The 24,262-nt window shown below is 44.0% G+C and overlaps 1 protein-coding gene across 1 annotated transcript in view; it reads right to left on the bottom strand.

Annotated features, from left to right (window-relative positions):
* Positions 1 to 458: 458 nt before the first annotated feature.
* Positions 459 to 24,262, bottom strand: part of LOC124795832 (facilitated trehalose transporter Tret1-like) — a 67,458-nt gene continuing 43,654 nt past the window's right edge. Inside the window, exons 3-5 of the mRNA XM_047259915.1 lie at positions 22,230 to 22,631; positions 13,163 to 13,489; positions 459 to 782 (exon numbers count right to left, since the gene is read on the bottom strand). Coding sequence (XP_047115871.1) covers positions 459 to 782; positions 13,163 to 13,489; positions 22,230 to 22,631 — 1,053 coding nt within the window. The remainder of the gene's footprint in view (positions 783 to 13,162; positions 13,490 to 22,229; positions 22,632 to 24,262) is intronic.

Below are 24,262 nucleotides of genomic sequence, written 5' to 3'. Positions count from 1 at the left end.
TCAGAGGAACCACTTTTAAGGTATTATGTCGTAGGCCTCTAAAGTATACAAGAAAACTGACTATAAGTACCAGTAAAGAAACATAAACATCTATTTTACAACGATGTTATAGAATAAGTTTTTCCCACGTAAAGAGTCTGATTTCATTATGCTGGGGCTACTGAATACAGGATTCTGCTGTTGTTGTTGTCGGAGGGACCACTTTCTGAGTTATTGTGTCGTAGGTTTTTACCACATTCCAGAGGTTACAAACACAGAGGTTCTCCATTTGAAGGGATGTCTGTCTTCCTTCCACCGGTTCCTCCACAGGAAGTATACATCATTAGTCCAACATTAACGACTGAGAGATGCAAGTCCCCATTTAAAAATGTAGATGAAACGGTATAGCCCCTGTCGGCATTATACAGCTTGCTGTATCTCTGAGAGTGCTAAAATACCGTCTATATTCGCCTGAGTTATCAAGTTGGTTGGCTGGACTGGTTATGGTGTGGAGAAGATTCAACGCTCTTCTCAGATGATATGTTGGCCAACGAGCGTCCTTTGGTTTCAGGAATGAAGAACCACACGAAGATAATCCCTAGGAAAGAGCACGTCGCGAAAAACCAGAAAGGTATAAAAGCGCCGTAGGCGTCGGTGACCACCTGGAACAGCTTGGTGTCGCTGAAGCCCAACACCGCCATCAAGACGTAGACGGAGGAGGAGGCCAGCACTCGAAGCGAGGGCGGCACCAGCTCGTTGGGCAGCACCCATACCAGAGAGTTCAAGCCCATGCCGAAGGACACCTGAAACAGGAATCACCGTCCATCTTTCGTCAACTTAGTACTACTGAACAGTTCAGTGATCTGATTTTCGCATGCAGAACTAGCCGACTATACCATTCTGCACTCCCAAAGCAAGCTATGTTGTTGATTTCATGTCTGGAGCGCACGAAATTTCTTACGAATGGTTTTCTGAATAAATGCCTTTAAATGGTGAAGTTAGTACTATTTTAAAATTTGTTAGCGTCATGTTTTTAAAAATATACGAGCTCATACATCCTGGCTGAGTAGCCTTTTTACGGTTTTGGAAAAAGGTGAATTCATCGTCATGCTGCAAACAGCCTAGGTCAACGTTCGATAACGTTTCATCTCCAGAAAAGCCTTTTTGTACACTAAAGCGCTAAAGAAACTGGCGTATGCAACCGTATTCAAATACAGAGGTATGTAAACAGTCATAATACGGCGCTGTGGTCGGCAACGCTTATGGAAGACAAGTGTCCGGCGCAGTTGTTAGATCGGTTGCTGCTGCTACAATGGTAAGTTATCAAGTTTTAAGTGATTCTGGACGTGGTGTTATAGTCGGCACACGAGCTTCTCCGAGGTGGCAATAAAGTGGGGATTTTCCTGTACGACCATTTCACGAGTGTACCGTGAATATCAGGAATCCGGTAAAACAACAAATCTCCGACATCGCTGCGACCGGAAGAAGATCGTGCAAGAATGGGACCGATGTTGACTGAAGAGAATCGTTCAACCTGACAGAAGTGCAAGCCTTCCGGAAATTGCTACGGATTTAAATGCTGAGCCATCAACAAGTGTCAGCGTGCGAACCATTGAATGACACATCATCGATATGGTCTTTCGGAGCCGAAAGCCGACTCGTGTACACTTGATGACTGCACGACACAGAGCTTTACGCCTCGCCTGGGCCCGTAAACTCGGACACTGGACTACTGATGACTGGAAACATGTTGCCTGATTGGACGAGTCTCGTTTAAAATTGTATCGCGCGGATCCACGTTTACGGATATGGAGACCACCTAATGAATCTATGGACCCTGCATGTCATCATGGGACTGTTATGCTGGTGGAGGCTCTGTAATGGTGTGGGACGTGTGCAGTTGGAGTGATGTTGGATCCCTGATACTTCTAGACAGGTGGCACAGTCGTAAGCATCCTGTCTGATCACCTGCATCCATGCATCCATCCATATCCATTGTGCATTCCGACGGACATGAGCAATTGAAGTAGAACAATGAGACACCCCACACGTCCAGAATTGCTACAGAGTGGCTCCAGGAACACTCTTCTGAGTTTAAAACTTCCACTGGCCACAAAACTCACCACAAATGAACATTATTGGGCATATCTATGATGCCTTGCAACGTGCTGTTGAGAAGAGATCTCCACTCCCCCGCACTCTTCCGGGTTCATGGACAGCCCTGCAGGATTCATGGTGTCGGTTCTCTCCAGAACTATTTCAGACATTGGTTGAGTTCATGCTACGTCGTGTTGCGGCACTTCTGCGTACTCACTGGGGAGGGGGGGGGGGGAGGAGGGGGAGGGCACACGATATTAGGCAGGTGTATCAGTTTCTTAGGGTCGTCAGTGTAAAATTGACCAGCAATAAACTGTTCTCAGAAATTGATGTAGACAGATGAATTATATAAACTGAAGGAGCACCTGAAGATGGGCTTCCAAGGCTCCAAATCCGTCGTTTATTGAAATAAAAAACAAAAAAAAATAGTTCAAATGGCTCTGAGCACTATGGGACTTAACATCTGTGGTCATAAGTCCCCTAGAACTTAGAACTACTTAAACCTAACTAACCTAAGGACATCACACACCCATGCCCGAGGCAGGATTCGAACCTGCGTCCGTAGCAGTCGCGCGGTTCCGGACTGAGCGCCGAGAACCGCTAGACCACCGCGGCCGGCTTGAAATAAAAACTACGATTTGTAACTGAAGGCATTTTTTTAAATTGATGCTTCAGCAAATGTTTAAATTGGCCGTTGTGTTACGACTATGGTCGAGTGGTCAAACAGAAGTACTCGTACATGGATTCTGTAGAGGATCGTCGTGCATTTTCTTGTGTGTGGTTGGTGGATTACAAAGACAAAAGAAAGGAAATTGTCTTTAGTTTCTTATAAATAAGTGCGTCCTGGAAACAACAATGGAAGCGCGTACAAAATTACAACCCTTTGTTCGCACCTCAGAGGAATACCTGTCGAAGAAGGGGAGTGATTGTGGGCGCTTGACCTGATGAAGACTTCCCGGTTCCTTTACGAGCCAATTTGATACATAAGTATGCTGCGTCGATGAAGGAGAATAAAACAACATTAATATCATATTTGTCACTGAAACAGCTGTTTCTTCTGTTGTGTGATTACTGCAAGGTAATATGTTTGGCGTCCAAAGCCTCCAAAGAGTGCGGAAAATTCTACTTCAATTAAGAATCTCACCCTGTACCGAACGTCTCTTCTGTAGAGATGTGAGGGTGAAGCCAAACGATTATATTTTAATAAGAACCCTCGTTGGCCACCACACTCCCCTCCATATACGTAAAGGGAAATGTGTTATCCTTTTAGTCCTTGTATTCCATATACCTCAACGGTGTTGAGGTATTCAGAGATAAACACATAGTAGCATATTTTTGACTACTAAGCGTCAACGTTCAGTATCAAATAAGTATTTCAAATTTTGTTGGATGTTGTTGACTTTTACTAACATCATACTTTTCAAAACGACAGTGATGTCACTGATGTGTAATTAGGGTCCTAAACCTGGAAGTATTGAATATGACATTTATTGGGAAAGTCCTATGTTCAGTGTTAAATTTAACTGGAAAATTTAAAACTTTTGTGTAATCTGGTAGAAGACTTTATTAAAACAATAAAAGCTGCCTATATTGCAATATTTTCAAATAATGGACACAATGAACCCCATGTCCCCGCCGCTCCGCTGGTATAGGAGAGTTAACGGAATTTTCGAGGGCTTCCAGCAGTGCCTCGAAAACTTCTGAGTCGTCGTTAGATTTCGATGCAGTGCTGAAATGGAATATCAAACGACAGTAATGTTCCCAGCAGCAAGAATTCGAAATGTCAATTGCCTCTGGTAGCGCGATTGAGTAGTTTCTATTTTCCGTTGCTATATGTGGTCCAATGTGATGAAGTATTACTCTAAAACCGTGAGTACAGTTAAAGAGAATACTACTTGCCATTATATCTCTTCCGCTACACCCGCACATGCATTACGTAGAAGGTAATAACTATCCCAGTAATTTTGCTGCTTTCTATAATTTTTCGTTAGTCCCAAAATGTAGCGGCTGCGGCTACAGTTACTATTAAGAAACTGGACATATTGACCGCTGGAATAGCGTGCACGGTTCTCTCTAGGTGTGTATGGACTCAAGAGACAAACACAGGCAGACGGCGACTAGGAGCGAGGCGGAAAAGTATAAACGCTCCTTAAAACCGTCATTTGGCCGCCAAATAAAATCAAAGACATGGTGCGTCCTTTGAATTACAGTCATGACCTCAGAGTTCAAGGTGTTTACAGTATTCGACGGGAACTTTTCGGTATGTATGTGGGACTGTCTGTGCGAACAGTTTCTCAGCCCATTATCACACTTCAAGTATAGAAATCTAGGAAAAAATCTCTTGCTGCTGAACACAACTTAACGAATAAATATAGGACCTTGTGTCAGCAGGTACAGAGTCTAACTAGTGCTTGAAATTACTGGTATCCAAACAGTAAGAAACTGCGAAACTTAGAATGTGTGTTAACAAATTTAACTGGAATACGCACATCACAGGTATCAACGGCCTAAAACTTGCAGATGAAACCGAATGACTGCATGAGATTAATGCCGCGTATTATACAAGGGTGTTCAGTAAGTAACACAACGCAATTTTTCTCGGCCATTTTCGGTTACAAAAATCGGGAATTTGTTGTGGGACATAATAAAATATTCCTGCTTCAAACCATGCAGTTTCATGAAGTTCCGATAGGGGCTGCGCTACACATAGCCTTGAAAATGGCGTTTGCAACGACGGTGCGCTCCAGGCAAAGAGCTGTTACAGAGTTTCTTTTGGCGGAAAACCACAGCTTCGCAGATAACCATAGGCCTTGCAGAATGTCCACGGACTCTCCAGAGTGAACAAAATCATGATGAGTGGTTGGGTGGGGCGTCTGTCATCATCACAACAAGGTCGGACAAACCTGTTCCATCTCCCAGGTGCCGGTCGACCACACACGGCTGTCACTCCTGCAATGCTGCAACATGCGGACACTCTGATTAGAGGTGATCGACGGATCGCAACCAAACACCTTGCTGCTTAACTGGATGGGTCTTTGATAGTGTTGACACACTCAAAAGACTGTGCCCGCCGGGTTCTCCGCCGCCTAACAGAAGGCCATAAACAGAACGAAGGATGTATTCTGTGGAAACCGGTACATGGACGTGGGGAGGTTACTGACGCAGTTAGACGTTGACTCCGTCGTCGACCGGTAGTGTGGTAGTATGCGGGAATAGAGGCCCTCCAAGTAAGGTGGAGTAAGGCAATGAAAGGAGATTATGTTGAAAACAGGGTTTTGTAGCCAAATGAGCGGAGAATAATATGACATATTGGAATCTTGGATAAAACCAACTTGCTTTCAGAAAAAAACATTTCTTTTTGAACGCCTCTCGTACATACTGATGGGAACAAAAGCTCTGCGAGTGGTGAATCATCTCCTAGGCTTCCAGGAGGCATAGAGGGGTTCGGTACATAATGTTTTAATAAGGATTCCACGTCCGCAAATGTGCCGTTTGAACATAAAATAAGGTTGATTATAGGAACACTATGAAATCTCCCAATTGTCAGTTATACTGGGAAAAGGGCGCAGACGTCAGTTCCTTTTGTAATGATGACCTCACGTACAATTTTCTTCCGATTAGAACGACGCCACGTTGGACTCGCACTCGGAGAGAACGTCCAGCCATCCACACTTAGGTTTTCCTCGATGTCCCTAACTCATGCTAGGTAAATGCCGGAGTGGTTTCTTTGAAACGGCTCAATCGATTTCCAACACGAGTGACTGAAAGGTTTAGAACGTATGTTCCGTCTCTAACGCCCCGACGTCGTCGGGATTTCAAACTCTAGTCTTCCATCCTTTTTTTCTCAACTACGGCTTACAGAAACTGGTACGTTCGTAGCTAGGAGGGTAGACTGTGATGCTCCTTGGACAAGCAGCACTATCGACCTTGAAGAGGATGTCCTTCGTCACCTAGAAGAGAATCTGCCGACGAGTACTCGAACCATTGTCCACGCCGTGGGTTTCAGTGAGGCAAAGACGTGAAAACTCTTTTTCTCTATTGTATGCACACTATGAAGCACGTGATTTGAAAGCAACTTGATCGTTAAACTTATTTTACTTCCAAACGGTACATTTTCAGACATGGATCTCTTATTGAAACTATTATACAAAGCAACGTCTGTATCTCCTAGAAGCCTCTGATAGGAACTGTGAAACACCCTTTATACAGGTGTTTCACAATTCCTGTATACATACTGTCTCAGGAAGAATGGTCAGTATTAATGGATATGGCAGCAAAGACCATTCGAAGCAAAAACGTTTAGTAAACCAGGGTTATAAAATGCGTACCTTAACAGGTGTCAGCATTGTTTCGTCTTCAGTACTGTGAAGCAAAGCTCTTCTATTGCAATTACTTCGATTTCTAAATTTTGAGAGGTGGCAGTATGAATTAAAGCAGGAAAAAATATCCAATAAACGTGGGTTCTACACCGTACATCTGTTAGGACATGGACACCTTCGCTACTGTGAAAAACAGCTCTTCTACTGAACAAGGGGCCATAGCTGTTAAGATATGCAGTTTAGAGACCATGTTCACTACACTTGTAGTTTCTAATGATCGTTGCTCTCATACCCGTGAATCCTCCTGGGACACACTGTGTATACAGATCGAAAACAAATTCAGGCAATCTGAACCCACACCGCAATTCCTTGCATTTTCGATGAAAAATTGTGATCAAGAAGAGGCACTCTCGCAGCACTATAACTACATGTCCGGTACGTATTTTCATTCAATACCTTGTACTTATTCTGCCCAGTCAGTGCAGTAGGTAGAGTATAGCGCTAGAATACTCGAGTACATGTGTTCGAGTCAATTTCTAGGTATAATTTTTTATTTTCTAATTTTAGATTGCGTGCTAAGGCATCTCGACTGCTGTGCAACAATGTATCCGTCTTAAATAAAACAAATGCTATGATTCAATACTAACATGGAAATGACGGCCCAATCGTTCGTATTATTTCATTTTTAAAATTTCGGTTTTGGTTTAAACGATTACTTTGTTCACTTCCACACACAACACGCCTGCCAGTTTTCCGGTCCGTTGTCAGAATAGCTTCCGTTTTCTTGAGTCAGTCTGCGAGGTGCGAGTGTACCACAGGAGTATGGTACAAATTCCCTATTTCTGATGATCTGTGTAACAGACAGTGTGAATAACATCGGAAACCAGTACTATGTGGCCTCATAACGAAAGACGATTACCCATGTGTTACGTACAACCCTATGCAAACACTTAATTGAATGTGGGTTCCACAGCACAATTGAAATAGTATACATTTAAGCACTGTTAAAGTTAGCGCACCTGGCTGTCTTGTTATCAGAAAAGATTATAACTGACACAATAAAATACCCTCGACAGGTGACAGGCGATCCCGTCTGGGTGATATTTTATCATTTAAAGGTTTTAATATGCACCAAGTAAATTTATAAACAGTTGATTTAGTAGAAAGGCCCTTTCAAAATCCATACTGTGATTTACTGTTTCCTTTTACTACTGGTACGGCAGCAGCTGTTAAACTGCGAACAACCCCGACCAACAAACAGACTTACTGCACACAACTCAGCTCGTACTAGTGGAATACGTATTGCATTCCTATCACAAAAAATGTCGAAGTACTGGGATGGACAGAGTTTGAGCCCCGCGTTCTCCTCTGCTGATGGATTATCAATCGCATGTTGTAGTGCTGAACTTTGAACAGTTTGTACCGTTCTCGGATGAGGCCTCATTCAACCGTGATGAATTTCCAACAACCGCAACTGCTATTTCTGGAGTGAGGACAATCACCACGCCACCCATATCGGTGATTACCAGTAACGAGTCTGTCTCAGCATATGGATGAGCATGTCCAAGATCACCTGATAGTACCTTAGCAGGTGTAGAAGAATGAATTCGGAATTTGGCTGCAATAATTACACGTCCGTTGTTTGAAAGCGATAAACAATATTTTATTCAAAATAATCTCCATTGCTATTTATACATTTCTCCCACCTCTGCGGACGGCTATGAATCCCGCGCCAGAAACAGTTCTTCTGAAGCGAACCAATCAGCGTTTCGTACATTTACATACAAATTGAAGCGTTGTTCAGTGAGAGCGTTCTCCAGTGATTCAAATAGATGATAATCGGGCGGAGCCAAGTCTGGAGAATGACCTGCATGCTCTAGTATTTCCCAACTGAACTCAATCTTTCCTCTGACGCGTTTTGCTGTGCGTGATGCGGCGTTATCATGGAGCAATACGATTTTTGTGTTGCCTTTTTCCATATTACGATCTTTTTCACGTAATCCTCAATTTAAATCGATCATTTGGTGGTGGTAGCGATCAGTGTTAACAGCTTCAACAGGTCTTAGGAGCTCATAATATGTGAAACCCTTCTCATTCTACCAAACGCAGAGCATTGTCTTCTTTACAAAGTGATTTGGTCTTGCAGTGGACGTCAATGCCTTGCCTGGATTCACCCATGATTTACGACGGTTATGATTCTCAAAACATATCCATCTTTTATCGCCTGTCACTACTCGATGGAGAAACCACTTTTTTTGTATCTGGCGAGCAGCATTTCACAAGTGGTCTTTCGATTTCGATTTGTTTGCTGTCTTTTATTCAGTTCTTGTGGAACCCATTTTCCCACCTTCTGCACCTTTCCTACAGCGTTCAACCGAAGAGAAACGACTTTCTGCGTCACATTCAACTGTTCCGCGAGTTACTCTTGAGTCTGAGTATCATCGTCATCGAATAAGGCCTGTAATTCGTTGTCTTGGAGCTTTTTCGATGGTTTCCAGCACTCGTCGTTTCTCACTCCAAAATCACCACTTTTGAATTTTTCGACACACTCGAAACACTGTGTTTTCCCAAGAGCATGTTCGCCGAAACCTTCGTCAAGCATTCGGTGGGATTCTGCAGCTGTATTCTTCAAATGACAACAGAAATCCAACGCTGTCCGCAATTCGTAGTTAGTAGGCACAAAACTCGACATATTTACGGGTTTGAAAGAGACACCGATGTATGGAACTTGGGTTACTGTGTGTTGGCATTCGTCGTCAGCCGTTACAGGAAGCAGATGGCGCTGCAGACGCGGTCTCACGGGTCCTACGCTGACGGCTAGCACCATCTATAGGGAAATTCCGGTATTTGCTGTCCCTCGTTTCACTAGTCCACTTTACCTGGTGTTCCTGCGAGATGTGCTGTCTCTCTTCTTGGGGACTGTACCCTTTTCTTGTCTTCAGAAGGATGTAGGGTCAACGCGGCAGTGCACCACCCTAATTCGATGTTAATATCTGTGAGCAGCTCAACAGGAAGTACCTTCATTGTTGAATTGGAGTAGGACCTCCTGTCCCAAGGTCAGCGCGATCGTCTATCTGACCGTGGGCCGCAATGATGTTCATGTTGTTCACGTTTATTATGATGCCTTCGATGACTGCCATAGGTCCCATGGAAGACAAGTGAATGTTTCTGTAGTGTAACAGAACTCCACTAGCCTGCATCTGTGGCACGGTGAATGTTTCGAGCAACTACCCGTATGGAGGACAGCGTATGCGGACACGATCATCCACCTAGCGTAACAAAAATTCGTCCGACCAGGCGAAACGTTTAGATTGTTCCCGTACCCACTGCTATTGTAACTGTCGTTGTCGTTGAATCAGCATGGGAGCATGTAACAGTCGTCTCCTGCGATGCCCAATGTTCGACGTACATTTACCGATATTCTATGAAAACTTGTGCCTGCACGAGTATTGTGCTCCACCGTCGTATCTGGCACAGATCGCCACCTATCAAGCTCTATGTAGCGGATGAGCGTCAGACTTCTAAGATATGTGATCATGATCATGATGTGCACGTGCAACACCTTGTACATGACGATTTCAGTCACTTTCCATGGATGTTCACAACAGTAGTGCGCGAGCAGCCGACCAGGTTCGTAGTATGCGAGATACTCGTTCCCTCGCACCAGGCCATAATAATCTGCCCTTAACCAAAGTTACTGATTTCGGTGGATTTCCCAACTTTCCTCCTGTATCGGCCCTAGAATGTTTCCCCACCCGTCTCTGCTCTGCTTATGTACTTTCCTCACCCCGTTACTTGCCTGCAACGCCACCAGGTAGTATTCTGCGTCCGTGGACAATGGTCGCATTACTTTGGCGCATATCTCAGTAATATACCATGGATATTTTAGTTCACGCGGAAAGTAACCAACGGTCGATCTTTCCCCGTACTCTTCGCGACTGGATCAGGCAATGGGGTACATGAAGTATCCTTCGCCACTCACCATATGAGGCTTGCTATATACAGACGTTGTAATGACACCTTGTAATTCAATGTGCCATGCAGTATTCGGGCTGCTTCGACGATGCACGTAAGGGCAAATTTATCATTTATTTTGGTATTAGTTAATGTTATATAGCAGTAATAACTTTAATTGGGAGAAAGTGCCTATAACATTTTGCACATGTTTCTTTCGGTACATGAGTGACGCGACATCGGAGTGGGAGCGATAGCAGCTTTCCACAGTACAAAAAGAGTATACTTCGCCGAATAAGATATTTGTAGGGTCGTCGGCTGTGCATCGGGAGAACACACTGAATATAATTGTTAAGTTTATGGTTATAAAATGTACAAGTAAAAGAAAATGTTGCATATAATGGGAAACAATGTATCTGTATTCAGCTTTGAGCCACGAAAATATTTACTTCAAGTTTTAAAATACGTAGCACATCTTGTAATCAGCGACTTCGTTTGTGAACTACAATATTTACGGTGTTGAGGTGTTTTATGGGTATCGATAGCAGTCTGAATATTTGTTACTTTTGGGCAATCCTAAGTATTGTAACCACACTAATTAATCGCAGAAAGTAAAGTGCCGTTGAAAGTGCGAAGTTATCAGTATCTCTGAATAACAGATATCACGATAAAAGTCAACACCGACTATTAATGGATATTTTTCAGACTGGAAGAAGGCAATAATTGCCTTAATTTCCAAGGTTATACAACCTCTTGATAGTGCCAATGCTTGATGTGAAAACAAGCTCTGTAAATGTTAATACAAAAAAATCTGGAATCTGCTTATGTAAATACAGAGGGTGGTGCTAACAGTAGTGAAGCAGACGATGGTTACAATGTCAACTGTGCCCATATTACGTGGAATCGCGGAATGGGAAGTTTGAAATTTACGTCTCGTTAACTGCTGAATTATGCCAGTAATTACGATCTTCGGATAAACAGTGAAGTACCATTCGTAGTGACGTAGTTGTCGGACTCTGGAGCAACGAGACTGAGATCCTCTTTCGCTGCGCTACTTTATTGCGTGGGCCCCGCATTAGCACCGCAACGTAGAAGTACAGTCTCCGAGTACACGAAACCTCATACGTGAAAACAGGCTCTCTAACCTCACCGTCATTTCCGCTTCAATGATGGCTGTTCGAATGATCCACACGTGTGTAGTACAGGTACCAAGTGAAGAAACCCATATTTGCGAGTGTTTGTTCTAAGGTACGAGGGCTATTTGTAAAGTAAGGAGCGATCAGTCGCGACATCGAAATCACATACATAGTTGCAACAATTAGCTACATCTTCGAGCTACTTCCGTAAATAGTCGCTGCTCCGACTTAACATAGACATCTATCGTAGCGTTGTGACAACATTATAATACCCTCGTAATAGAAGCCAGTCCCCTTTGCTTCCTGACAATTTTCTAAGGTGGACTGCAGATAGTTGCCTGTGCCAAAATGTTGTATTCACAGTCAGCGGGTGTTCTGAGCAGAGATGAAAGTCACAGGGAGCAAAGTTCGGCCTGTAAGGTTGGTGAACACTCCCCATCGAAAACGCTGCAGCAGCGTCCTCATTGCTGCTACAGTATGCGGCCAAGAACCGTCACGAACAAGGAACTGCTTGACAGTTACATTACGTGGCGTCGCACGAAATCAGGCGAAATCGGTGGACATAAACCTACACTTGGCGGGAGACAGTTTTCTGTGTCTCTGTGCATCTATACATGCTCACTGTGCGCTCAGAACTGAGAAGAACGACGTGACGCTATCACGAGGCACTGACCAAAACTTCTGTGCAAAGCTTCAACGTATTACCACTGTGGTTTCCATCTAACGGTCGATTGTTCCCTGCTTTCCAATAGCTCTCGTATCAATCACCACTTCTAAAAAATAAACTTAACGAAATTAATTTCTCGTTCGTTTGCTGGTACATTCTTGCAGCCCTGGTACTTAGCGAAACCTCCGTGCCACAGTATCGTACTGCACTGCTAGAGGAGCAAAGAGAAAACTATGTAGCTCACTGATAAAATGTAGATGTACTAAATCATTCTGTTTCGTGATGTCACGCATCAATAGCACCCCACGGGCGTCGCGGAATTGGCAACGGAATTTCAAGTTTCCGTCTGACGCCAATATCGGTCGCGAGAGATCTGGAGGACCCAATGGTGCGCGCCCACTGAGCCACGCCTCCAGTTGCTGTGGACTACGAGTAACCCCTGCCGCCACGATGTAGGACGACCGGTGGCAGCCACATGGCCCACATGCTCTTGGAGCTTCATGGCTACGACACCATCGTTTATGATTCGTAGAGCGATCCTCGTCCTAGTTGCTATTGTAAAAGCTGGACTCTCTTTCCAGCTGCATTATTTGTAATGAGTCTTCGTTCGTTTGGAGTAATACAAGTTAAGTAAATTATCCGTTTACTGTTTACTAATCATTTCTACACCTGTCCAGCTTCCCTACACCGACAGTTGCCACCCCACTCTGAAGTCCGTCTGTCCTAACCATTGTGTACGAAATTGTACACAATGGTATTGGTGCCTCTAGCATCATGGAAGGATACTGTGGCGTGGATATTTCAAGGAGGACTACACCTGTGTACGTCTTTCTCGTGCAAGGCAGGAATTTTACCTCCTATTGGGTCTTCTCATGCAAGGTAGGTACGCTAGTTAAATTTTCCGTTCCCCCTTTCACATTTAGTTGTTAGTCCAGGGCTCCGTCACTACTAATGACCAAATAAAAACAAAAGCACTCAGATATGAGGAAAGGCTAACGTTAGTTACTTACAAAATAGACAATGAGACCGATAAGAGGCAGCCAGAAGACAGCGTCTGTGGTGCCCTCGCTGGCATAGATGCTGAGGAAGAAGTAGACGCCGAGGGATGTAGTAGCGACGCAGCAGCCACATAAGGAGAACAGCAGCAGTGGCTTCCTACCCAGTCGGTCCACCACGAGGGAGAAGACAATACAGGACAGCACCGTGCTGCTGGAGACGCCGATGGCCGAAAGCTCCGGGTCCAGCGAGCTGTTACTCTCCACCAGGATATGCAGTGTGTTGGCACCGATGGCGTCGACGCCGCTCAGCACCACACACATCGTGAAGACCATTGATAACTGTTACCATAAAGATGAATGTTATAAAAAGAGATTTTAAGGGACATATCTTGACACCTATAAGTAAAATGAACTTCATTAGCCACAGAAATATCTTAAAAATGAAGTTAAATTCAGAAGTCACATACCGGATTAGTTTTCGATGTGTGTGATAAGTATACTTGCAGGTATTTAACTGTCACCTCTAAGAGACAGAGCTGTGCCTATTAGGGTTATTCCTTCTTTAGATATTCATCCTTCAATATCACACATTTTTCTCAACGTGAGGGTAACCTTAACTCTCGTAGTCTGCTTTGATGGAAACATCTAGAAAATCGGAACACTGCCACTCTGGAAATGCTTGCCACGCAGTTGCTTCTTCATCGGAAGAAAGAGGAAGAAGTAACTGCGTGTCGGGTGAGAATACAGGGAGCGAGACAAAATTTGGTAACTGAAACAACATGTGTGCCTTGATCTTGAGCTGGGGCGTTGTAAGGCGTGAACACTCGAACAGATTTCCGTGATGCTTCGTCTTGACAGCCTCCTGCAATCGCATTAGGTTATTTCGGTAGTATGCTCCACTGACTGACTGCCCATGTGAGCACGGCGGCCTGTCGGTCCCAAAATACATTCAGCATCCTCCTGGCCGGTGATGTTTATGTCTTTACCCTCTACGGCGCTGGTGAATCCACACTTTTACACGGATTCCTTTGCTCCTTTGTTTATTTCTTACTGTAATACATCTAGTTCTCATCCATGGTAACTGGAAGGCTAAATAAGTCATCTAGACGACACAGCTGCAACAGTTCCCATGCTGCCTCGTGTCCGAGGGCTTGCTGAAATGTAATGCCTCCGAATTTTCCTATTTAGTAAATGAATGAAATGGTCGTATGACATTCATGGCTGCGAGTCCCTACCTGGGGAAGTTCGGCCAAAGAGCTGCAAGTCTTTTGAGTTGACGCTACACTGGGCAATCTGCGTGTCGATGATGATCAAATGATGAGGACTACACAATACCCAGACCCAAAGTGGAAAAAACCTCCGACACGGCTGGGAATCAAACCTGTGCCTACTGCTTGGCAGTCAGATGTGTTGACAATTCAGTTAAGGAGACGACCTCTTCATTCTGTTCTCGATATCGGTCGAGGTGTAATATGTCATGCATATTACTCGGTCGTATTCCCTGCTTCACTGGAGCAAGTTGCAACGCTCTGGCCCTAAAGGCCTCTGAACTGTAGCTCTAATATAGCAGTGTGTAACATACTGTAAGTATGTCGGTGAGTGAAAAACGGCGTGCTCTAGTAGAGTTTATAACTATAGCAAATATCCTCTAATTGAAACCCATAGCCTCGGGCATGGATGTTTGTGATGTCCTTAGATTAGTTAGGTTTAACTAGTTCTAAGTTCTAGGGGACTAATGACCTCAGCAGTTGAGTCCCATAGTGCTCAGAGCCATTTGAACCATTTTTTTGAAACCCATAGAAGAATGAAATCGGCACGAGCATGTCGGAAACTGCACGATTTGTCGGGTGGTCGAGAAGCGCTGTGGTGAGTCTTCAACACTCGACCAAACCAAGGTGAAACCACGTCCAGAGGTCGTGGGGATGGGCGACCACCCTTATTACCCAAGTCGGACGTTGTAATTTCGGAAGACTGGTAAAACAGAACAGGCGGCGAACTGTGGCAAAATTAACATCAGACTTTAATGCTGGGCAAAGTGTGTGTGTGTCTGAATACACAGTGCACCGAACACTCCTAACGATGAGCCTCCTCGGCCGACGACCCATGCATGTGCCAATGCTAACACCACGACATCGGCAACTATTCCTATTCTTGTAAAATTAGACCTAGATGTGCGACTGTAGGAGCAACAGAAAAATACGCTTTTACACTGTATTCACCTTATTTAATATTACAGTATTATTCGTTACAAAAATTAAATTAAACATATCATTCATAACAACTAGAAACGTTAAAATTAGCTTATAACCTCCTATTTATGTAAATTACGGCAGCAGAATTTAATTTCGCAAGCATAGTATTTCCCGCATTGGTGACGTCTGATTGTGCAACATCGACTAAAAGCCTTTAAGCAAGTCTTCCGACTTTTATACCCTAACGTCATGTAAGTTTTGCAGAATGGTTTCCCCGAATTTTTTTTACCTCATGCGTGAATGCCTGCGCATGCACATTCTTATCTTGTCTGAAAACTGGTGTGTTCAGACAGGGTAGCCCTCTTCCTTCTCTTCCTCATTTCCAGGGAACATGATCACGAAAGTGTGTGTGTGCTCTCACACTACCTCAATCCCGCGAGAAAAACGTGACGTTGGGCATTAAATTTTAAAACTAATGGTAGGAAACTGGATTAACTGAGGCAACATCTGTGTTAGCCTGAGCGGTATTCCAGCCGCATACGTTTTGGGAGACAGAACTGTTTTTGCTCGTCACTCGCGACACGTAGCATTATTTCCCATGAGTTCACTGTGGACTTCTGAATAATTTACAAATAGCCAGTACTCTGATTACTTTCTGCTAGCAGTTCGGCAGAACTTGCGATTTTATTGCGTAAAGTGATCTGGGGTTATAATTTTGTACACTGAGGCTAACACTGACACAGTTTGTCAGTGAAGGACGTAGAGTATTTCTACTAGTAGCTGACAAATGGTTCAAATGGCTCTGAGCACTATGGGACTTAACTTCTGAGGTCATCAGTCCCCAAGAACTTAGAACTACTTAAACCTAACTAACCTAAGGACATCGCACACATCCATGCCCGAGGCAGGATTCGAACCTGCGACCGTAGCAGGTTCCGGACTGAAGTGTGTAGAATCGCTCGGCTACCGCGGCCGGCAGTTGCTGACACTTAGATTACAGTACCGTGTGTTGGGTCTCTGTGCAGGAAAAAAGGAAACAGAATGTAACAGCTTTAGACAACAATATTATTGTCTTAAATTTTTCCTAGCTGAAAATCTCGTCAGGCTGTGGTCCGCTTAGACGGAGTTTGATGTCAGTCATTCAGTTTACTTGCGTTTATAATTTCACCTGTCACTGAGTGATCTTTATATGTGCACAGTTATATTATCGTGTCTTGGTTAGAAGATAAATCAGATAAATTTGAATGTTTTTCGATTCAGCTAAATACGTTGGTATTCAATTACGAAGAACTTAAACTGGAATCATCACACACACACACGCACACACACACACACACACACACACACACACACTCACACAAATAGTTCAAATGGCTCTGAGCACTATGGGACTTAACTTCTGAGGTCATCAGTCCCCAAGAACTTAGAACTACTTAAACCTAACTAACCTAAGGACATCACACACATCCATGCCCGAGGCAGGATTCGAACCTGCGACGGTAACGGTCGCGCGGTTCCAAACTGTAGCGCCTAGAACCGCTCGGCCACCCCGGCCGGCACACACACACACACACACACACACACACACACACACACACACACACACACACACGAAAAGTGGACCAAATACTGAGTTATACTAGGAGACGCCGCCAAGTTGCAATAGAAGTACTGAAGGGACTGCCCATACTATGTTTGTCCGTCTATCCTGGACTAATGGGATTATTACCAGACAGAATTGACAGAGTACGTCTTAAAAGTTGAAAGAAGGGCACTTCGTTTTATAATATTACGGAATATTTGAGAGAGTGTTATGGACACAATAGACGAGTGGGGTGGTGATTATAAAAACAACGGCATTGTTCGTTATGGGGAGATCTTACACGACATTTCACTCACCATCTTCCTATGCCAAATGCCAAATATTTCGTTGTCTCCCACCTACATATGGAGAAATGACTATCGTCATAAAATAAGAGAAATAAGAGAGCACAAGAAATATTTTTCTTTCGCATACACACACACCCTATAAGCCACGACATGGGGCATGGCCGACGGTGCGTCGTATCACCGCCAGTTATTTATTTTGCCCTCCCTCTCCGAAAGAGAGCGAGAGAAACGACTTTTCACATCGTTTCAGTATGAATCTTGATTTCTCTAATCCTAATCTTCCTGTCTCTTACGCAGGATATATTTTGATGGCAGTAGGGTTGTTCCAAATTACGTCGCAAAAACCAGTATTCTGAATTTCCTCAATAATCTGGCAACATGCCTCTTCATTGTTTCGATGTGTTTCTTTAATCCATCCTGCTGGAGATCCGAAACAATCGAGCAGTACTCAAGAAAGGGTCACACCAGTGTTCTGTAATAGATATGCTATAAAGACAAGCGACATTTTCCTAGAATTCTCCAAATCGACTGAAGTTGACCATTCGCCTCGTCTGCAACCGACCTCGCGTGCTCGTATCATTCCATTTCTCTTTGCAGCGTTCAGCCTATATTTACTCGTATTATCGATGTCGCAGTATCCAAGCAGCACCCACTAATACTGTATTCGAACGTTATAGGATATTTTCTTCTGCTCACCTCCATTGGTTTCCATTTTTCACCCTTCAAGAAAGCTGCCATTCATCACTCTACATAGAAGTTCTGGCCAAGTCATCCTATTCTGCACAACAGTCACTTGTGGAGGACGTTGAGCCGTACACTACAGTGTCATCAGAAAACAGTCGCAGACTGCTGCACATCTTTTATGTGTACAGAAAACAAGAGCAGTCTTATCAAACTTCCCCGGGGGGCGCAGTCCCGAATTCTCCCGCGGTCAGAAAAATGGTACCGAATCATCCGAAGTCCACAAGGGTCTGTAAAACGATGGGACCGAATCCTCCCGTTTGAAGCAGGTAGCAGTTCCAAACGTTACGAATACTCCAAGCAGGCAAAAGAAAGCATATGAAGTTACAGTAGAGGATGTAAAAATTTTTCGCGTGTATTTTATGTTTAAAAGTTTTATCTTTTATCTTATTTAGATATTTACTTTTAGAAACTCGAATCATTTATAGCCTTGATTTCTTCAAAATTAATTTATTAAAATAGCAAATCATAATTAAGCAACACATATTCTATCTCAGTGTTTATTTTATCAATTATGGTTACATTTCCAGATTTAATTATGCTCTCTTCAAAGTCAGAAGTCTGTTGAAAAAGTCAGTTGATGGCGAAAAATTCAAACATATATCACTATAATTATCAACAACGCTTTGAAATACATACTGATATGACGAAGTTTCCTTGTCGTTCAATAAAGAGAAGACCAATGGAATGTAATGGCCATTAACTAACCCAAGTATCGTAAACAGCTGACAAAAAACTTTGGACAGCAATTGAACGTACCATCAACTTATATAGATTCACACTGCGTTAATGTTTTAATGTTTACAAAGTCACAAAATACGATCACTTTTCTCTCGGTGTTATTTACTAATAAACACTTTGTCCCGTCTGTGATTTCCACAACCAGCATGTTGATAACAACATGAACATCTGCAGCATTCGTGGGCAGTTTTGGCAGAATTATGCGCCTATCTTTGGAAATAGATTTACGAAAATTGTTGACATCTCTCGTAGTTATATCTTGCGTATCTTCTCCTTTTAACTTCCGGTAAATTATTTTTCATGGTCGCTCACAAATATCTTCTATGGCTTGTCTCTTTCGGTCAGAAATGATTTCTTGCCTCTGAATTTTGTTATGAGGCATTTCTTCATGATTGTGCTCTTCTTGACACTTGCCATTAATGTTGCACGTCCATCGCGCTAGGCCACCTTTCAGCAGTTTTGGAAAACCGAAGGTTTTACCTTTCAAAACTAACATCTTCCTTCCCTTCCTACTTACTGAAAGTGTGAGCTCGTCTTAGGACATGTTCACTCTATAACGATCTGCCGCGAACTGCGAAGTGGACGCAGGCAGCTGTGGTCATTAGCGCAGACAGTGATCTGTAGCTTTGTTTCAGTTTGGGAGGATTCGCTCCTGTTACCTGCCTACCTACCTGATTTCGGGAGGATTCGGGGCTGTGCTCTTCCTGGGGCCCTCCAGATAAAGTTTGTCACGACAAACTGCCTATTCGTTTCTGTCTCTGGTTCTTCGGCCGAAGTTCGTCTGATGATTTTACTGACGTTTCGCCAGCACGAGTGGCTAGCATTGTGAAAGGTTCTGCCTCCATTGCCGGTGGTGAACTGGAGCCGAGATCGCGGCCACAATGTACCCAGCTCGCCAACGTCCGAGGGCTTCTCCGCAGTCACTTTCGGTGCGGTTCTTCCATTTCCCTGCGACGGTCGTTCGCTGCAGTACGTGAAGCCAGCATCCATTTACCTTAGGGCTTTCATCTTTCTGGTTGAAGCTATTCCCGTGTTTTTGTATTTCTACAGCTTCTCTGAACAAGCGACTGTGATAGTGCTTCTCTACAGCCAGAATTTCCGTGTCGGCGAATTTTATTACGTGGCCGGTCTCATTCAGAGCGTGCTCTGCCACAGCCGATTTCTCCACCAGCCCCAATCTGCAATGTCGCTTACGTTCTTTCATCCTGGTGTTGATTAATCGTCCAGTCATTCCGACATAAACGTTTCCGCATATGCATGGTATGGGATACATTCCCGACATTGCAAGTTGGTCCTTTTTCTCCTTTGCCGATCTAAGACATTGTTTGATCTTCCTTGTTGGTTTGAAAATCGTCTTTACGCCGTGTTTGCGCAAGATACGGCCGATTCTGTCTGTCACTCTTGGAATGTATGGCAGAAAGGCCGTACGCGACATTTCTTTTTCTGACTTCCTACTTCGTCGAGTGTTTGGCTCTTTTACACTTCTAATATAATTTGTGGAGTACCCATTGCTCCTCAAAACAGTTTCCAGGTGTTGCATTTCACATCTGAGGTGCTGCGGCTCACATATTCGTCCTGCTGGCGTTACGAGCGTATTAAACATGTATCTTTTCTGGCGCGGGTGGTGGTTTGACAGTTTGTGCAAGTATAGGTCCGTGTGTGTCAGTTTTCGGTACACACTACGTCCTAGGTTTTCACCATCCCTTGTGGTCAGCAAATCTAGAAATGGTAGGTTTTTGTCCTTTTATGCTTCCATGGTAAATTTAAAACAACAAGGAAGATCAATGAATGTCTTAGATAGGCAAAGGAGGAAAGGGACCCACCTGCAGTGTCGGGAATATTCCGCATACCATGCACCAGTGGAAAAGTTTATGTGGGAGTGACTGGACGCTCAATCAACACCAGGATCAAAGAACATAGGCGACATTGCAGGTTGGTGCAGGTGGAGAAATCGGCCGTGGCAGAGCAATCAATGAGTGAGACCGACCACGTAATAAAATTCGCCAACACGGAAGTTCTGGCTGTAGAGAAGCACTATCACACCCGCGTGTTGAGAGAAGCTGTAGAAATACAAAAACACGGTAATATCTTCAACAAGGAATAAGAAAGTCTTAACAATTTTGTAAACTTTGTCTCCGCAGAACACTTGCCGTCCATCACAACCTAATGCGTGCTGTTACTCACAGGGTCGTTGGAAGGTGTTCTGCAGCCCTAGGCAGAAATGAAAAATGACGCCCCTCTTTTTTTAAATTCCCATCGGTCTCCCCAATAATATCGCCTACTCCCTCCCACACTCCACCACCAAAAACATCCAACGGTAAAGAAATGCACCTCTCGTATGATACTACTTCTAAACATTATTAAATTAAGGTGACCAGGCGTCCTCATTTTCTGGGAACGGTTCTCAGGTTTCAGGCTTTCTCCTCTATTTCTTTAAGACCTATTGATGACAACAAATGCCATCCGTTTCTTATATTTCATCCTCAGTTTCTAAAGTTTCCTAAAGTAATTTAAATAGGAAGAATGTGCAGAACATTTTAAACTATCGCTCAACTGAATGTACCAGCGCAACCAAATGTGGCATTTTTCCCATAACTTAGAAATTATAGTATACTGATGGGAGACACTGCGAATCATCCAAATAAGTCGTCTGGATAATCGTGGTGTTATGTCGTTTCTGTTTTAATTGAAGTATTTTTAGAATGAGGAACAAACCTCATCTTCTTGAGCATCCACTTTTATGCGATTAAATAAATAAAATATGTCTTGTCTGCATTTTCTGTTGGGACTTTTACAACGTTTATTAGCCGCTCCGGTGGCACACTGATCGAAGCGACTGGACTCCGATCATTCTTACGAGACGGATCCACGGTCGGATACCGAGCCGGCCAGAGTGGTCGCGGGGTTCTAGGCGCTACAGTCTGGAGCCGAGCGACCGCTCCGGTCGCAGGTTCGAATCCTGCCTCGGACATGGATGTGTGTGATGTCCTTAGGTTAGTTAGGTTTAATTAGTTCTGAGTTCTAGGCGACTGATGACCTCAGAAGTTAAGTCGCATAGTGCTCAGAGCCATTTGAACCATTTTCGGATACCGATGAGGCGTGGATGTTGTTTTTTGTCGAAAGGTATTGACACTTTCCCTTCCTTTCGCCGCCCGCAAAATTTTGCTGCCCTAGGTGGTCGTCTAGTCTTGCCTAATGGTAGCGACGACAGCCATTACTCAAGAACTCTTAGAGTTATTTACGTACGTGAGAAGCTCTTCTTTATGTTTTTGTTAACAGTCAGCAGTGTGATACGAATTGGTGTTCATTGGCCCCAAGTGCCATTAGGTAGTGGAACGGTAGAGAAATGTTCTGGTAGTTATTCTGTGTACACTCTGCGAAAGACCTGAGTGTGAATGTAAATATTGATGTAGTCTAGAAATTCGCTGCGTATAGTAGAGACGAGACTCCTCGGACGTGAACCCCAAACACACTGAAGTATTTTCCAGCCAGCAGCCGTCTCATCAGTAACTCACCATGAAGATCCTCCGCGACCTGGCGTTCCTCCGCAGCTCCCGGAAGGCGTCTGCGGCGCTGATCTCCTTTTGCGAGCGCTCCTCCAGTCCCCTCTGGATGACCTCCAGCTCGCCCTGCACCTCCTCCTCCGAACTCTTCCCGCGCAGCCTCATCAGCGCCTTGGTCGCTTCGTCCTTGCGATGCTTCGCCAACAAGAAGTACGGACTCTCTGGCATCCACCAGAAGATGGCCACAAACAAGACCGGCCCGACCATCATGATTTCGGTCACCGTGAAGAAAGACACTTTTGGCCCAATAGCGGTGATCAGCAGGGAACCCACTCCCAGCATCAATGTACCCAGTGACACCAAGAACCCTCTGATGCGGTCCTCGGCTATTTCAACCAAGTAAACGGGAGCCAACTGCAGACAAACAGAAAATAGTCCACAAGTCACTTCATTTTCTCAAGGCGCACAGTTCCAGAAAAGAAGGTAATGGGGTTTTGGAGAAATGCTGACGAAAAAAGAATCATCGTAACACCAAGAAGGAATTTTGACACATAAACGAAAGTCGGTAGATGTTGCTACATGTGAAACATGATTTCTACTCTAATTTAAGAGAGGTGACAATAGCGCCACTATGAGGACACAAATCAGGTTTGCTTTAAACGTTCGTCAGCGGTAGTTATCTTTGAGACTGGACGTAGTGAGATGACATTAATCAAGAATACCTCTAAGGCCATTATCAACAGCTCCCTAACTTTGAACTATGTCATGCAATAGGGCTACGAGGAGGCGGATGTTCCTTCCGCAATACTGCGGAAAGAGATGGCAGGAAAGCAGCCACTGTACATGATTGATGGCAGTGGTTGACAAGAGAATGTACGGTCGAAAGAAGTCCGGGCTCTGTCGCGCTACGTGGCACGTAACGAGAGGGAAGACCATAGTGTTCGGCGTATGGTTATTTAGCTTCGTACTGCATCTGCAGCAGTAATATGGGCAGCAGTTGGCACCACACTGACACAACAAACTGTTTCAAATCGGTTACTTCAATGACAGCTCCGAGACAGACGCCCTGTAGCGTATATTCCATCGCCATTTGAGACTTCAGTGGCGTCAAGTGATAGCACACTGGAGGGCAGGGTGTTTTCTGATGGAAGATGGTTGTGCCTCAGCTGCTGCGTGCTAGACACACTGGAGTTATGGTATGATGTGCGATTTTGTACGGCAGCAGGAGAATTCTCGTGATTATACCACGCACCCTGACTGCAAAATTGTACGTCAGTCCGGTGATTCAACCTGTTGGGCTGCCATTCCAGGGGGTATTTTCCAAGAGGATAACACTCGCCCAGATACCGCTGATGTATCCCTAAGTGCTCTACAGGATATTGGCGTGTTCCCTTGACCTTCTCGATCACGAAATCAGTCTCTAATCGAGCACATGTTGGATATCATCAGTCGACAATTCCAGCGTCGTCCACAAACAGCATTGATTGTTCCTTTATTCACCAAGTGCGATAGGCATGGAACATCACCCCACATCTGGCATGCGGCACCTGTACAACGCAATGCTACACCGGTTATTACTGTATCATCAGTTCACATCTGCAATGACTTCTTCTGCTTTTTCAGTAATGTATGATCTTGGAATTTTAATCACTTAAGTATGTTACCTAGATAAATGTATTTCCGAAATTTCATTACTGTACATTTAATGTTTCTTGGAGTCATAACTGTTTTCGACAGTCTATATTGGAACTTACTAAAACTTATCGTTACTAAGGATCGAAAGAAGACTGGCTTAGTGTTTCCAGGCAGAATTATTAATAGAAACTCTTTTCATGTGTGGGTAGATTTATACCAAATAAAATAGTAAAGGAATGAAGTGGTACATAAAATAGGCCTGAACACTGTTGCAGAAGCAATGATGAAGTATGCAAAAAAGAAAAGGAAAAATCCCCAAGATTGCGGAAGTCTTACAGAAACTCGAATTTTAGCACTAACTTCAATGCAAGGTATTTTTAACAGTTCCCACAAAGGAACTCTGTAAGGAC

Source organism: Schistocerca piceifrons, chromosome 4 (genome assembly GCF_021461385.2).
Source record: "Schistocerca piceifrons isolate TAMUIC-IGC-003096 chromosome 4, iqSchPice1.1, whole genome shotgun sequence".
NCBI classification, from domain to species: Eukaryota; Metazoa; Arthropoda; class Insecta; order Orthoptera; family Acrididae; genus Schistocerca; species Schistocerca piceifrons.
Note: the sequence above shows the minus strand (reverse complement) of the source record. Positions and strands in the feature narration are given on the sequence as shown.